This window comes from Callorhinus ursinus, unplaced genomic scaffold (assembly GCF_003265705.2).
Source record: "Callorhinus ursinus isolate GAN/ISIS: 27379988/994484 unplaced genomic scaffold, GSC_fseal_2.0 scaffold15, whole genome shotgun sequence".
Taxonomy (NCBI): domain Eukaryota; kingdom Metazoa; phylum Chordata; class Mammalia; order Carnivora; family Otariidae; genus Callorhinus; species Callorhinus ursinus.
The window spans coordinates 8,965,162-8,980,698 of record NW_027397077.1 but is presented as its reverse complement, the minus strand read 5'-3'; the positions used below and the strand labels follow the sequence as shown (position 1 = coordinate 8,980,698).

General features: G+C 60.6%; 1 protein-coding gene across 2 annotated transcripts in view; it reads right to left on the bottom strand.

Moving 5' to 3' along the window:
- Window positions 1–949: 949 nt before the first annotated feature.
- The window catches only part of NISCH (nischarin), a 32,604-nt gene continuing 18,016 nt past the window's right edge, over window positions 950–15,537 (bottom strand). The window contains exons 12-21 of one of the 2 annotated variants that reach the window (XM_025884896.2): window positions 14,863–14,976; window positions 14,452–14,563; window positions 10,131–10,255; window positions 8,956–9,005; window positions 6,471–7,880; window positions 4,372–4,804; window positions 3,776–3,932; window positions 3,174–3,302; window positions 2,536–2,697; window positions 950–2,158 (exon numbers count right to left, since the gene is read on the bottom strand). In XM_025884896.2, the coding sequence (XP_025740681.2) occupies window positions 1,548–2,158; window positions 2,536–2,697; window positions 3,174–3,302; window positions 3,776–3,932; window positions 4,372–4,804; window positions 6,471–7,880; window positions 8,956–9,005; window positions 10,131–10,255; window positions 14,452–14,563; window positions 14,863–14,976 (3,303 nt within the window). In that variant the 3' untranslated portion in view covers window positions 950–1,547. Of the gene's footprint in view, window positions 2,159–2,535; window positions 2,698–3,173; window positions 3,303–3,775; window positions 3,933–4,371; window positions 4,805–6,470; window positions 7,881–8,955; window positions 9,006–10,130; window positions 10,256–12,787; window positions 13,881–14,451; window positions 14,564–14,862; window positions 14,977–15,537 lie in introns of those variants that run through there. The other variant, XM_025884897.2, reaches the window with a different exon arrangement.

The following is a 15,537-nucleotide window of genomic DNA, read 5'->3' as shown; positions in this document are numbered from 1 at the left end:
CATTTGTAAAGGTCTTTGATGAAAGCCTGGTAGGGAGAAGTTTTGTCACCTGCCCCCTCTTCCTCAGCAGGCCTCCCCGCTTCCCATCGGCTAGAGGAGCCCTTGGGCTGGCCAGGGATGTTGTGAGTGGGGAGACCCTCCCCTTGGTGGCTCCCCCTCCCCCCCAGCAGCCTTCCTGAGGCTCTAGGCCCCAGTGTGGGCACCGAGGGAAGACAGGAGCAGCAGGCTGGGAGCCGGGTTGGCCACCCTCCTCCAATCACCTCTTCTCCAGTCCTGCCTGGCCCGAATGGCCCCAGGGCCTTGGGGCCTCATGCCCGATTGGGCCAGGATGGGAGAGACAAGTGGGGCTCCAGGGCCCCGCTCTGGGGGCAGGAATGGGATGAGGAATGGTGGGGCACACGGCTGGCTCCCAAAGAAATCCCAGGTCCTAGTTTGGTAGGGCTCCCTGAGGCAACCCCCACTTGTCCGAGGACACGAGCACACTACCCACCACCTGGGGACACCTCCCACAGGCCTTCCCCCCACGGGCCCTCTTGGTGAGACCCCCTCCAGCCCCCACCCTATGCAATCCCAGACTCTAGGGTTTACCTCACAAGGGACTGCAGCTCCGGCTGGGACATTCCAGACCTGCAGGAGGCAGAAAGCCAGTGAGCCAGGGTGCCACGCGTGCCCTGAGGCTCAGGGTGCAAGCCCAGCCCTGCCCTATCCAAGGGCCCCCTCCCACCTCCCCTGTGCCAGCACTCTGGGGCCGGCCCGCCAGTACCACCTGAGCAGAGCCGCTCCCTTGCCCTCCGTGCCCTTCTCCCTCCTTCCTTGCCCCCAACCTCCCTCCCCCGCCCCAGGAGCTCACCTTCCTGCTTCCCCAGGGGACCCTCTCCCTCATGCCAACCTTGCCCTGGGCTGGTGCCCTGCCGAGACCCCAGTGGCCCTTGAAATAAAAGACCCAGACTGTGTCAAACTCCGCTTTATTGAAATAGAGAAAACAGGCGACAGGAATCACACTCGGTGCTGGCAGCTCTAGGTCCCCTGCCACCACCCCTTTCAGCCCCAAGCCCAGGAGACTCCTGTCCCCATGGGGCTCTCCCACTTGACTGGGCCAGGAGAGGCCTCCACTTTGGAAAACTGCACGGGGCGGGAGCTTCTGATGTGCACTTTGCTACCAGCTTCACAATTAGCAGCGAACTCCCACAACAACAACATGACTGGACGAGACATTTCGGGGAAGGACACAGAAGAGTAAAGCTGACCCATGGCGCCACGTGTTAATAACAGCCTCACGACAGAAAACACGACACTGGCGCGCCGGCCACACTGCCCCAGGGGGAGGCAACAAGAGCCACGGGAGGCGGATGGCACAGGGAGGCCCCGGAGGGGGCCGGCGCTTTCACTCCCAGCCCTAGAAAGAAGTCACTGAAGCCACTGAATGCACATTCTCTGCAAGGACGGGCCAACGAGGGGACCCAAAAGAGGGGAGAAACACTTTAAAAAGAACAAAGAAAGCCTGCTTCCCGCCCTGAGTGGACGCCAGGCCGGACACGTGGTCCAGGCTAGCCGGTGAGCTCGACGGGCAGCTCCCGGCCGCACAGGGCCTCCCACTGGCGGGCCAACAGCGAGATGAGCTTCTCGCGGCTCTCGGCGCTGGGCACGAACACCTGCCACTGGACCTCACGGCCCTGGCCGGCTCCAGTGGGACCACCCGGCACCTCCCCGAAGTGGTCCAGGGTGACGCTGCCCATGAGGTCGTGGCCCTGCACGTCGTCAAACACGAGGGTCAGGGCCTGCGGGTAGGTCTGGTAGCCCATGAGCACGCGGTCCAGGTCCCGGACGCGGCGGCCGTCATCCAGCCGGTACCGGTCTCGCTGCGGGGGCTCTTTGGCGAACTCGGGCAGCGGGTAGTGGACGAAGTCCTCGTCCAGGAGGAAGATCTCTGCACTGGTGAGGAGGAGCGTCTTGGGGCGCAGCATGCCCCTGCAGCGGCCGGGAGGCGGTGTGCCCACCTGGAAGGCCTGCACATATAGCAGGATGCTGAGGGATGGCGCCTTCTCTGGGTCGGCCATCTTCTGGGCCACAGTGAATGTCAGGTCCCCGATCTCCTCCTCACTGGGGTAGGTGAACTTGACGCGGCTTGAGTGGATCAGCTCGTAGTTTTCCAGCTTCCCTGCAGAGACGGGTGCCCCCCCCCCCCCCGGGGGGTTTGTAGCCTGGCTTGGCTGGCGCTGGGGCCCAGAGCACCCGCGAGCCCAAGTCACCCACGATGGCAGAACCAGGGGCTGGCAGGAGCAGGGGAGTGGCTCCAGGCCCCCGCGCTCGGGCAGAGACCCACAGGCCAGCAGCTCAGCGCACGGCAGGCACTCGAGACGCCAACTGCCGGGTGGCTGAGGGTTTGCTGGGATGGAGGCTCTGCCGTGGAAAAGCCCACGGAAAAGCCTCACTGGCTAAGCGGGAAAGAGAGAAAGTGAGCGAGGCAGAGGGGGTCCTGGGCAGAGAGAGGCGCCCTGGGGCCTGCTGCAGCCCGAACTGGGCATGGGGCGGTACCTGCAGTCTTGTTCCCAAACTCGGAGTAGAAGTCCTTGTCGACAGGCTCAGGGGAGGGTGTGCGCTCTAGTGAGGACAGCACGCCCATGAGGTGCTGCAGGAAGCAGTGTGTCAGGTAGCTGTCCCGTGTCAAGCAGGTAACCACCTGCATCGGGGAGGAGCCTGCGGGAGAAGGGGCTGGTCACGGCTGCGGGGCCGCCTCTCCCCCACCCCATCCCTGCCCCCCTAGAGACCAGAGGAGGACCCACGTGGGAAAGCATCATGGGGCCTGGGGAGATAGCTATTTCTCGGGCTGGAAGGGCTGTGACATTTTTCTGGAAAGGGATGCAGAGGCATTAGGGAAAAAGCTTAGCTTTCTCTCTTCAGGAAGTGTGAGTCAGAAACATCCTGCCCGTGAGCCCTGGGCCCACTCTCCCTGCCCGCCGGGCACTCGGCCGCCTCGGTCCCCGCCTCGCACTTGAGCCCTGGGGGGTTCTGCATGCTCAGCAGTTCCTGAAGCTGCTTCCTCCCACTCCGGTGAACAGGCTTGTGAGCAGAGATAACTCAGGCTGCGATAACGCACCCACATATGGAAGGTGGAAGCCCACTGGTGACACTGGCCTTCACCCAAAATAGGACAAAGCGCGGCGGTCACTCACCCGTCAGCCGGAAATACTGGTCAAAAAGCCCAACGTTGACTGCCTGCAAGTCGCTGAGCTTTAAAACAAAGCACTGGGAAATGTGGAAGGGACTGTTGTTGTAGTCTGTGTTCTTCTGATGCCAGAAATCTGCGACGGAGAGACAGGCACCAAGTGTGGTGCTGGCTCTGCCAGGCAAGCACGGGGTTCCCGGGTGCACAGCTCTGGCCAGCCGGCAAGGAGCCGCCCCTGCCTCTCCGGACGGAAGGCCTCACGGGCCACGCATTCCAGGCTCTGAGCCTTTCCTGGCTCAGTGGAGGCATCAGGAGCCCTACAACGGGCCACTAGCAAAGGCTCCAACTGGGGTCCCATAGGACAGAGGCTGCCCCAGCCCCTCCTCGCCCCCCCCCCACCAGTTCCCGGGCCCTGGCTAGGTCCTGCCTTGTGTGCTGGCCTTAGGTCTCTTCTCATGATAGCTCCAGGAGAGAGTATGGTTGTCAAGCCCCTTCCTGAGACAAGGGAGGCTCAGCCCAGCACGGCCAAATCCCTGCTGCCTCCGGCCCCGCGGCCTGTCTCCTCGGGCACGTGCTCTGAACTCCCGGATGCCAGGCCCTGGCGCCTACCCTGCAGGGGCTCAGAGAAGTAGCGGCGCAGGCCATCATGCAGCACGAAGTACACAGCCTTGGTGGAGAGCAGCACGCAGGCGGTGACCTCCAGCCCCGGGGTCTGGTAGAACACCACTGAGGACCACATGAGGTGCCTCAGCTCCTCGTTCTCCACCTGGACACAGAAGGGCTGGGTCTGGGCCCGAAGCAGAGCAGGGCGGGGGGCACAAAACTCTCTTCTAGGCCGTGCCTGCCTGACAACAGAGCTCTGGGCAGGGCACCCCCCCCCACTCCCTGCCGGTCAGCCCCACGGCCCTGGTGACCTGCACGTCCCAGTGACATGACCGCAGTGCTGGATGAGGAGACACAGGACCCTCATCACATCTGGTCCATGCATTTATAAACTTGAAAGCAAAGAAGAATGGAAGGGTGGGAGATGGGTGTGGGGCGGGGTGTGTCTGGGGCCCAAGGTGAGGAGTGGCCACAGGGAGAGGTGGTGGCAAAGACGACAACGGACCAGGGATGGGGCAGTCCAGGACCTCCCCCACCCCCCCCCCGCGACTCCAGCTTTCTACACGCAAGGGCCAGCCAGCTGGCCCGCTCCAGGCCGCTACCTCGGCAATACTGCCATGAAAGAGCTCGATGATGGTGCTCCCCCGCAGGCTGGCGATGTGACGGAGGGACGGGCAGGCGGGCAGGTGTGAGGGGAGCTGATTCTCCTCCGACGTGGAGCGGATCAGGTGCTCGCTTGGGTACTGAGCGGGGGCCTCCGCCTGCACCTGGGGCTCGGCCGGGGCCGGGGCCTCCACAGAGGCTGGGGCTGGGCTCTCCGCTGGGCTCTCCGCTGGGGACTGCTCTGGGGCTGAGGCCTCTGCTGGGGCCGAAGATGGAAGCGAGGCCTCCACTGGGCCCAAGGCCTCTTCCAGGGCCGGAGCTAGGCCCTCCACCGGGGCCAGGTCCAAGGCTGGAGCCTCCGCTGGGGCTGGGGCTGGGGCTGGGGCTGGAGCTGGAGCCTCTGCTGGGGCTTCCTGGGGCCGCTGATCACTGCTGCACCTCCCAATCCCCCAAGAGACACTGTGTTAGCACCGGGACCCCGAGTGGAAAGTCCTATCACACACAACCTCAGAGCGTGACGGAACAAGCACCATGTCTGAGGTCACCGGGGGATGTCATCTCTAGGTTCCCCACAGGAAGTAGAACAAAGGGAAAGTGCCAGGCCCTTGCTCTTAGAAGGGAGATGGGTGGTCGGGGGAAAGACAGGCAGTCTGCTACTCCAGGCCGGGACGGCCAGAGGTGCGGCCCATGGGCTAAGAATTAATTTTCAGAAGGTTGTAGAAGCATCAGAAATGCCACTCCAGAGTCCAGAGCGCCAACCAAGGTGCCCAGGCCCGGGACCTGAGTGCAACCAGGGGTGAGAACCAAAACCAAACGGCCCCTCAGCTTTGGGTCCTCCTCAGGCAGCCCAGGCTGTCACCCCACCCCGCCAACATCCACGTGGCTACACTGAGTTTTCATGGGTCTGTTCCTAGCACAGGACCAAACAATGCTCACAACCCTGAAAGCTCAGGTTAGGAGCTGACCCCCGAGGTGGGGAGGACCCTACTACCGGCCTACACGCCTGTGCCCAGGCTGAGGGGGTCTTTTGGACATCCCCTCTGTTGGGATAGTCCAGCTGTCGAGAGAAATCCCTGGGCTGTCCCCCTCTCATCCTGTGGCAGAGACGTGTCTGCTGGGAAAGAGCAGAGCGGCTGTTTTCTGCATGCAGTCCCCACTGTGGGCAGGTTCCAGCCAGGCTTGGGGACAGCATGGAAATGGAGATGAGGTGTCACCGCTCGAGGCCTCAGCACTGGGGCAGGGAGTGGGGAGACCATGGGACTTAAACTGGGCCCAAGAAGGATATCCGATTCATCCAAGGAGAGGCTGGGAGCCCCTTGGGAACCTCAGTAGGGGGGCGGGGATCAGAGGCAGAAGGCATGAGGTGCTGGGGTGAGGCGAGCATCACTACTATCCATAAGGACAGAAGAATGAGGCTGTATCTCAGCGGACAGGAAGACCAACAGATGAAGGGCTGTCGTGCCCACGTTGGGGAAGCCCCAGCACGTGTGAAGCCAGGGGGCAGTGGCAGGAGACAGGCACCCTCCAGGGCACGAGGCCCCCTCTGGAGTCTTGGCTGCAGGTGAGCCGAGGGCACGACCACGGCTGCCCACAGGCCTCCCTCTGGCCTCAGCTCCGGACGGCCCTGACGGAAACCCAGGCAGGGAGCCAGGGGAAGGCAGACCGAGGGCGCAGGGGCAGAGGGAGGGAGGACAGCACAAGACGGCCACCGCCTCGCTGGCTCCCCTGCCGCAAGAAGGAAGGGCGCTCTGGGCAAGGGGACCGCCCAGCTCTCAGACCCGACCTCAGACTCTGCTGCTCTCAACCAACAAGTTCCTCTGCAGAAACTCACAGAATTCCAGGCAAAGAGAGAGCCCCTCAGCGACCCGGTTCTTCCTGAAAGGGGGCAGATGGCTCACCAGCAGAGTGAGGCTTGGCATGGGTGTCGGAGGGAGCCAAGGGCAATGCTGAGGCTGGTCAGCAGCCGAGGAGGGACAGAGGACCCAGGCCCACCCTGGGCCCACTCACACATGCAGACACTCACAGATCTCATTTGGGGTGAATGGTCTCAGACACGGTGCCCACCCCCCGCCCCAAGAGCCCGTGCTCGGTGTCTCACCTGGCCCTGTCCTCGGCAGCCTGGCCTTCCACAAGGGGGCTCTGGGACCGGGCCCCGGTCGCGGGGGTCTTGGCGATGACCACGGTCTTTAGGTCCTGCAGCGAGGCCCGTAGCTGGTTGTAGATGCGCAGGAAGTGGAACTTCTCATGGGGCAGCACAAAGATGGCAGTGACAAAGCGGTAGCCCACGAGCAGCTCCAGCACGTGGCCGTCGGCGAAGGCGCCCCGGGGCTGGGTGCAGCTGCGCGTGGGGTCCAGCAGCACCGTGGACAGCGGCACGCGGCTGAGCTTGAAGCTGTTGCGGTTGCGACAGTTGTGGGTGCCGCGGTTGGGCATGGGGTTGAAGTCGGCCTTGATGACGTTGAGGTGCTGGGGCGTGAGCAGTAACCAGTAGGGGATGGCAGCGGACTTGACGGCCTCGGAGGGTGCACAGCAGGAGCGGCGCACGGCCGAGCAGAGCGTGCAGCTGGCCCACTCGATGTTGCCCGAGTAGTCCCCGGCGGCGGTCTGCACCATGCGCTTGTCGCTGTAGACCAGGTAGACGGGGAAGCAGCCCTGGCTACGCTCCTGGCAGCCGCCCGCCACCTTGTAGAAGGTGAGCAGCTGGCGGAGGAACTCCTGCAGGCTGGTGTGGCTGCCGTAGAGCACGGGGCTGCACAGCATGGCCATGTGCTGCGGGGCGAAGCAGGAGCGCAGGTCGGCGTGGAACTCGTGCAGGTTGGCAGCGTCCGAGATGATGAAGAGCGTGTTCTCGCTGTGCCGCACCTTGAGCACCAGGCACAGCTCCGGCATGAGGAAGCCGAACTCGGTGAGGTCGCCGTGGGGGAAGCAGAAGACGAAGCGCAGGGACGACAGGATGTGCTGGCCGCTGCCCCGCGACTCCTGGTGCGGGATCTCGAAGACGGCGACGCCGAAGTCGGTGAGCACGAGGCAGGCGGCGAACTGGCGGATGCTGCCCTGCACGTGGATCAGGAAGCACCACAGCACCTTGAGGATGCGAATGTGCTCCAGCAGGAAGTCCTCATCGGCGCCCAGGGCCCACTCCAGGGCCAGGCGCTCCTCCTCGCCGTCCTCCTCCTCCTCCTCCTCCTCCTCCTCCCCCTGGCCACCCTCCTCCTCCTCCTCCTCCTCCTCCGCATCCGGGGGCCCCATCTCGAAGTAGCGGTTCTCAGCAGCATCGTCGTCGTCGTCATCGTCGTCACCCTCGCCCTGCTCGCCCTGGCCCTCCTCTCGCTGGTTGGCAGCCTCGATCCAGGCGGGCAGCTGCCGCTCGATGGCCTGCCGGATGAGCGCGCTCAGGCGCTGGATGAAGTCCTGGTTGGTGGCTGTGTAGCCGATACAGGTGAAGGGCAGGAAGATGATCTGGCCAGACCCGGGCACCACCTGAACCTCCGGCTCCGCATGCTCCGGGCTGCGTGGAGAGAGGCCAGGTCAACAGCACGCCGGGCTGGGCCAGGCCTGCCGCTCACAGGCAAAGCCTGCAGCCTGGCCTCGACGGACCAGCTCGAGGGGCTCCCAAGCCTGTGAAACAGCTGAGCCCGTGTCCACGACAAGCGCCCCGATCAGGAGCCAGAGTGCTGGAAGCCTGGGACGGCCAGCTCAGCAAGAGTCTACGCTCCCAGGGCTCGGACCACAGGCGCTCAGCCCTGTCCTACCCACACCACACGGGCTTCCCCAACAAGAGCACCACAAAGACCTCTCAGTCACTCAGAGGCTGGCTGTGAGCCCCAAAGACAATGAGAGCTCAAGGGCATGAAGTCACTCGTTGACGATGGTTCCTTTCAGGGGCAGCCGGTGGCCTCTGGGATGGGAGTCAGGGAGTAAGCTAGGTGGATCTTAGGACTTCCACATTTGAATTCTAGCTCCTCTTGGGGTGCCTGGGTGGCTCAGTCGTTTAAAGCATATGCCCTCGCCTCAGGTCATGATCTCAGGGTCCTGGGATCAAGCCCCACATCGGGCTCCCTGCTCAGCAGGGAATCTGCTTCTCCCTCTCCCTCCACCCCCGGCCCTGGCTTGTGCTCTCTCTCTCTCAAAATCTTAAAAAAATAAAATAAAATAAAATAAAAAAATGCTGTCTCCTCTTGGCTACTGCGGCCTCCATGAAAAAGCATATACAGAACTTCTATGAAGGCTCAGGGGGCGAACACCTCAGGTTCTGGAAGAGCCCATCCACATAATCTTTTTTTTAGCAGTGATTTAAAAATATAACAATCATTCTCAGCTCACAGGCTGTACAAAATAGGCTGTGAACCAAATCAGCCTTGATCTGCTGACCCCTAGTATGGAATAACGTGTCAAACAAGCTCCAGCGATTAGGATTTGGAAACAGACCAGAGCCCACCTCGTTGCTGTTTATTTATTTAAAGGAAGAAATAGCTCTGAAGGACTTCTACAAACAGATTGTTAACCAAATCCAACTGGTTCCCCTCGGCCCACCACTGGGCATGTGCAGAAGGCCTAGGGCGCCTTCTGAACCTCTCCCTTACCTCACACCGCCAGCAGCTCCGGGTATGTCCCGTGAATCATCAGAAGGTGCCTGACAAGGAAGGATATGCAGTGAGCCCCCTGTCTGCTGCAGCCACTTCCTGGCATCTGCTGGGTGCCGGACCCTGAGCCAGGCACCCCGCCCCAGCTCACCACCCTGCAGGAAGCTCCTCACCAGCCCCACGCTTCTCTCAGGGGCGGATTCTGGGGCCCAGAAAGGCCGAGATTGTGGCCTCTGTCTGGCCCCAGCCCATGCCCCCAGGCCCTGGGCTGAAGCCTCCTGCCACTCTGCAGCTCAGCACGTGCCCCTAGGCCTGGCATCCGAGTGCTCCTCATGCCACCCCAGAAGGTCCACGTGGACAGTCTAGCAATGCGGCAACTGGCCCACAGAGATCTCAATGAGCAGAGGCTATGCAGCACCTGGCAAGGCCCTCCCAGTGGTCTCTGGGCAGTGCGGAGGACCTAGGGCCCGGGAACCCCCTACTGTGTGACCCTGGGGAGAGTGGAGGGAAGAGAGCCAAGGAGTGCTGGGACAGAGCGAGGACTCCGCAAACTGCCCAGGGTCACAGGGCCATCACCCCGGACTACTGAACACAGGGCTGGATGGAGGCCCAGGAACCAAGCAGAATCCCCACATCACACTTGCCTTCCTCCTCTCTTCCCAGGACAGAGGGAGAAGTTCCAGAACCCTCAGCAGCAGCCATAGAGGAGGTACTGGAGTCAGTGTACCCCAGACTACTAGGGCAACATGCAGAGCCCAGCATGCCAGGCAACAGTGGAGAAAATCTTCCTGATGGGTGTGGGACCCAAACCATCCCTACCTAGGGCTTTCTGAACTGCCTTTCCCAGGAGAGTCCGCTCATGGTGGGCGGGGGGGGGTTAAGGGCCATCTGGCTTTGCCCCCAAGGGCCTGGTGAGAGAACTGCCTGTTCCTATTAGCCCCGACAGAGAGAGTGAGAGACAAGAAACAGATACATACACACACACACGGACAGACAGGGAACACAAACTGCTCATCACAAAGCAGACTGCACCAGGCAGCAGCAGCATCTGCCCCAACTCCAGCCAGGCCACCTCCACCTTCCAGCCGAGGCAAGTCCTACTTCGGGACAGCCCCCAGCAGGACAGTTAGTCCACAGAGATAAGCAATCCCCAGAAACAGGAGGGGGGGCATTACCTGTCCGGAAGGGATGGACTCTAAGGAATCAGAGCATCCCCGGGCAATGGGCCGGTCCTCGGGTGTCAGACTGTCTGTGGATGAGAGGCTGCTGGCCAGGGCCTCCTCCTGCACGAACATGATACCTGGAGAGACCAGGGGCAGGCGGGCAGGGTGGGCAGGGAGAGTAGCCATTCAACAAACAGGGCTGGGCCCTCAGGCTTCCGGCAGGACTAGGGGCCTCGTCAGACCCCTTAACCCAGCCACATGGATCACAGAAGAAAACATTAAAAATGGAAATCTTAACCTCGAATAAAGAACAAATGACTGCTTATCTAACTTCAGGGCAGGGACAGACTTTCTAAACCTAAATCCAAAGAAGAAATTGACATGTGTGTGACTATGTAACCACCAAACTTCTGTAAGAAAAGAAACCAAAGATAAAAATGAAATGAAATGAGAAAAAAGTACTTGTAATTACTTGACAAAGATGTGTGTCTTTGATCTATAAAAGGCTCTTCCACATAACAAGGATGGAAGGGGGGGGGCTGGAAACCCCATTAGGAGATAGCAGGGATGACCAGCCGTCCCACAAAGGAATGGCCATTGGAAAGAACACAGGAAGCTTGGCGCACCCCCACAAGGGACCACAGAAGGGCGAGTCGAAACATGACCTCAGTTTTGCCTCGCTTTGGCAAAGGTCTGACAGCCTGCTCTGGCCTTGGCCTAACTGGGCAGAGGTGGGCAGTGGGCACGAGCTGGCCTGCCTGCTGGGAGAGCAGTGTGGCAGTATGTCCATCAAGAGCCTTCAACGTGTTCACTCCTGGCACCTCTTTCTAGGAGAATGACTGAACTTGGCCCCCCACCCCACTAACACAACATCTCTGCGAGCTTCACAGACATGCGAGGGCTCGGGATCCCTCATGCGCAAGGCCGGGCCTCCTCGCAGCCTGTTTTCTGCTTTCCTCAGGGGCTGGCAAGGATGAACTGTGCTCGGCACCCATGGCCTGTTTTCCACAGGACACCCCCCGCTGACCCTGCCCTAGGCCACCTCCACAGACAGCGCACTGACTCACGCACCCCAGAAACACCTGGCGTTCTCAAACCCTGCTGAGGCTGTGTGATGGATACAACTTGCCTGGGCCTGTTACTTCACTCCATTTTCCACAGTGGTGGAGGGTAAAGAATTTTAAAAACCTTTTCCTAAATGTAGCTAGCTGGGAGAACACTGAACACCGACCCCCAGCTTCAGAGGTCTGAAGGAGCCTAGGGCTTGCCTGGCTTTGCGCCACCAGTCACCATGGTTCAATGAAATGACTGAGCTCCAGAGGTCACGGCCCTTGTGCAGCTCAGCTGCCCCCCAGGGACAGAACAACTCATGCAGCCCAGGTGCTCTGCCCACAGACTAGCCCAGCCCAGAGCCCCAGCCCAGAGCCCCAGCCCCACGCCCCGAGCGAAGCAGCAGGCACTATGCGCAGGCAGGAAGGCGGCAAGCGCGCAGCCATGCACGAGGCGCAGTTCTCACCTGGAGTCCACCCCTCTCCTCCCTCACACGCTCAGATTCTCTCTTCTTTTGAGGTTCACCTCACGTACCACCTCCGCTGCAAAGCCCTCTCTGCTCTAGACATGCCTCTCCCTTCTACAAACGCCCCCACATCATCCTGCCCTGTCCTCCCTTGGGCACACCAGCTCACCTCCCCAAGAGGCTCCAGGTTCCTTAGGGGCACTGTCCTGGTCATCTGGAATCGCCCAATAAGGACGCAAGGAAGGGAAGCCCTTACTGACCATTCCTGATGAGCCAGGAGCAGTGTTAAGCGCTTCCCCGTTATTAGCTCATGCACGCCTCTCATTATTTACCACAGTTCATCAAATCTAAGATGCGTGGATGGGGCGCCATCTTGGTCTTAGCGGGTGTCCACGGAAGGCGTTCACACGACTCCATCACGAGTACCAGCTGGCTGACAGCGACTATGAGACGCCATTGACTGAAAGACGCATCTCAATTTCAGAGAAGTCACGGTGGAAACGGGTGCATCTTAGAATCGATGAAGTAGGGTATATCCACTTCAGTTGAGAAAACAGCTTCAGAGAGGCTGCACGTTGCCTGAAGGCACACGGCCAGGGAAGCTGGGATGCAAACTGAGCTGCCTCCCTCCCGGGTGCCTGCTCCTAACCACTTCTCTACGGACCTGGCTGAAGAATCAATTCTGGCATTTCATCCGTCAGCCCCTACTGGTCACAATCCTCCATGGCTCCAACAAGCTGGCTAACAGCTCCTGAGACAACCAGAGGCCTGGTGTTAACGGGATAGCGCCCAGTTTATTCACAAGTTATGTTTACGTCTACAGGGAGGCGGCAGCTGGGAGCAGAGCTGCTCCCTTTGGGAGAAATCCTGGCCCATCCAGGCAAGACCCTGGACGGTAACACAGGGCTGAGCACAACCCTCTGCAGATTCCTCCACCTTAGTAAGAAAAAGTAACGTTTTCTTGCCACTACCCACCCACGCCCTGTTTGGAACTGAGGAAATGTGGACGGGGACAGTCTTTCTGCTTCCTTCCTGGACCGTGGACTGTACAAACAAGCGGTCAGGAAGGGTCACTCAGAGGATGAGACGAGAGGCATCAGAGTGCCTAGATGGGGCCCGAATTCTGTTGTTTCTCATAAAAAGGAAAGAGATGTGCACACAAAGACATCCACTACAGTTTTATTCATAAGAGGTGCAAATCTGGAGACAACGTCTAAATGTCTGGTAGCCGGGAAAGGGGGGGGGGTACAGACTACAGTGAGCCACTCTGTGACACGTCCCTGGGAGCAGGGCAGACGCCTTCCTGCCCACCCAGGGGCTGCCTGCAGCTGCGGCTCTGGGGGCACACACCTCATTTCCCGCCCCCACGGGCTGCGCTTTACCGGCTGGTCCTCTGCTTGCTCGGTCACTCACACACTCATTCGTTCATCGATTTGACAAACGCTGACTTGAGAACCGGCAGGTGCCCGGCCTCGAAGACCAGTCACATCTCCCCATCCCCCAGAGGCCTAGTCCCACGGCTTCTCCGCAGGCTGGCGGGTGCTGTGACGGGGCAGCACGCACTGGTGGCCCCCAAGAGGGCTTTGGCCCAGCAGCAGGGAAGCTTCTTTGCAGGGATACAAACCCCCTACCCCTTCCATGTAAAAAAAAAAAAAAACCACACACACACACACACACACAAAACCAAAATTTCTCAATCAAGAGTGTTACAAAGCAGACTGACAATTACTCTGGCCCCTAACACCACCATTCTGTTCTCGTGAATTCTCTCTCCTACCTCAGGGTCACGACCCTGGTGAACTGCCTGCCACAGGTGTCACGGTTCAACCTGAGTGCTTCTCCTTTCTCCCCCCAGCCCCCCCGCGGGATGGCAGCAGATTTCGTACCACAGCCCAGTTCCCCTAGTGCCCTCAGATGCCTGTCACACGCCATGTTTTATTAGCGTGAATAATGCTGCAGTTCCCCCATTAACTTATCCCACTCAGATAAAATCTCCACTGGCGGGGATTACCAGGTCAAGGGATGGGAACGTTTTTCTGGCTCTTGAAACATAGGGTCAAACTGTTTTCCCAAGACCTCACACCAAGTTCTGCGTCTCCAGGAGCCCGGGCGGGTGGGCGGCGTTCTTTCCTGTGTGTCCCGAGCCTTGGCTCCACTCGGGACGGCACACCCTCCCCTCTTCCGTGGGGGCCGGGCCAGCAGAGACTCTCATGGGACCTGCTTCACTCACTCATCTCCGAGGATGCCTGGGTTCAGAGGTGAAAGCCCTTTGAAAACGCTAAGACAGTGGGTGGGTGAAGGGAACTGGTCTTCCACAGGTCCACGGACAGCCCATCTCGGCCCCACACACACAGTGTTTTGGGGCTGGATCACACCGCAAGGGCCACAGAGATGAGGCAATGATAAAGTTTCCTACACAGGGGTCGGGGTGCCTGATTCAGGAAAGTCACCGGGCCTGGCGTCCCGTTAGCAAGGAGCCAATCTGCCCATGCTGCCTGCGGGGGAGCAGGGTCCTTACGAACAGTGGCCCCGAGCCTGTTCAAAGGGCAGCCTCGGGGCCCCCCCAGAAACCCATGGGCTCCTATGGGAACCGGATGTGGGATTCAGGCCAACTGGGGACCCTTGCTAAGCAAACCACAGAGCTGAAACCAAGCCAGCACCCCCTCGCCCCGCCGCTACCCCAAGAGGTGCCGCCTATAGGCAGCACCATGCCCTCCCTGTGTCTGAACCCTGAAGGCATCCTCCCCCAAGCCCAGCCAGGAGGCCCAGGCGGGACCTGTGCCACTCTGCTAGCTGGCAAGACACATACACAATTACCTTGGTTAGAGAGGATGGGCTGGGGCAGGGAGGCAGAGGTGGGAGCCACGCTGGGAGGGGAGCCGCTGGGTCGGATGCAGGGGGCAGCTGAGAGCCGGGAATCCTCGATGATCTGAGGAGGAGTGCTCAAGTCAGCCCCGGGGGAGGAGGAAGGAGCTCCCAGCTCTCACAAGCGTGGTGATGGTGAAGGCGGTCCTGCCTAGTCCACACAATCCTGCGTGGCAGGTGCCACCACCGCCCGCCTCGAGTAGGGGAAAACAGAGGGGAGGAGGCTTGCCCAAGTTCAAGCAGCCAGGACATGGAGGGGTGCGGCCAGGACACAGGGGCCCTGAGCACTCTGTGGCCCGGTCCAGCTCCTCCCTTAGCCAGCTCTTCACCATCGCTCCTGTCACCTCCCCCACAAAGACCCACCTTCTTCTCTGGGTTGTTCAGCTTTGACTTGACCTCCTTGGCTTTCTGAATTGCTTTTAGCACTTCCACGGTGTCCAGCTCCTTCTCTGTGGTTGCTGTGTTGTCCAAACAGACCTACAGAGTTCAGGGAATGGCGATCAGCACAGAGGCTGATGGAGCAGAGTGGAAGGGGCCCCGCGAGGACACAGGAGGACAAGGGAGGCTCTGCCCCCTGGCAGGTGAGCTCTTCACCCCCCATGGAAGTGACCCGGGAGCTCCCACACTGCCCGGGCCGTTTCTGGGAGCCCCGCTCTGCACAGGGGGTACAAGAAGTACTGTGACGCACTGTGACGGCCTCTCGGGCGGCTGGGGTGGGGGAAGGTGGTGACCTGAACCAAGCCCCCAATTATGGCAAAACTCCATTCAGTGAGAACGAGGGGAGGGCCTCTGGGCTGGGGACCTGGGAGGGCAAAGACACGGGGAATAGGAATAGCAGACGGGTGGGGATCCCCATCTGCAAATCAGGAGGGGGCTGTGACTAGCAAGCAGTGAGGGCTGGTAGTGTGGTCGATGGAGGACAGTCCCAAGGGCCTGTGGAAGAGCTGCTGCCATGGCATGCAGCCGGTAGGGGCGGGGGGGGGGGGGCAGGGGGCAAGGACATCTTGTGAACACGGTCTTGGTGATGGTGTGAAGGAA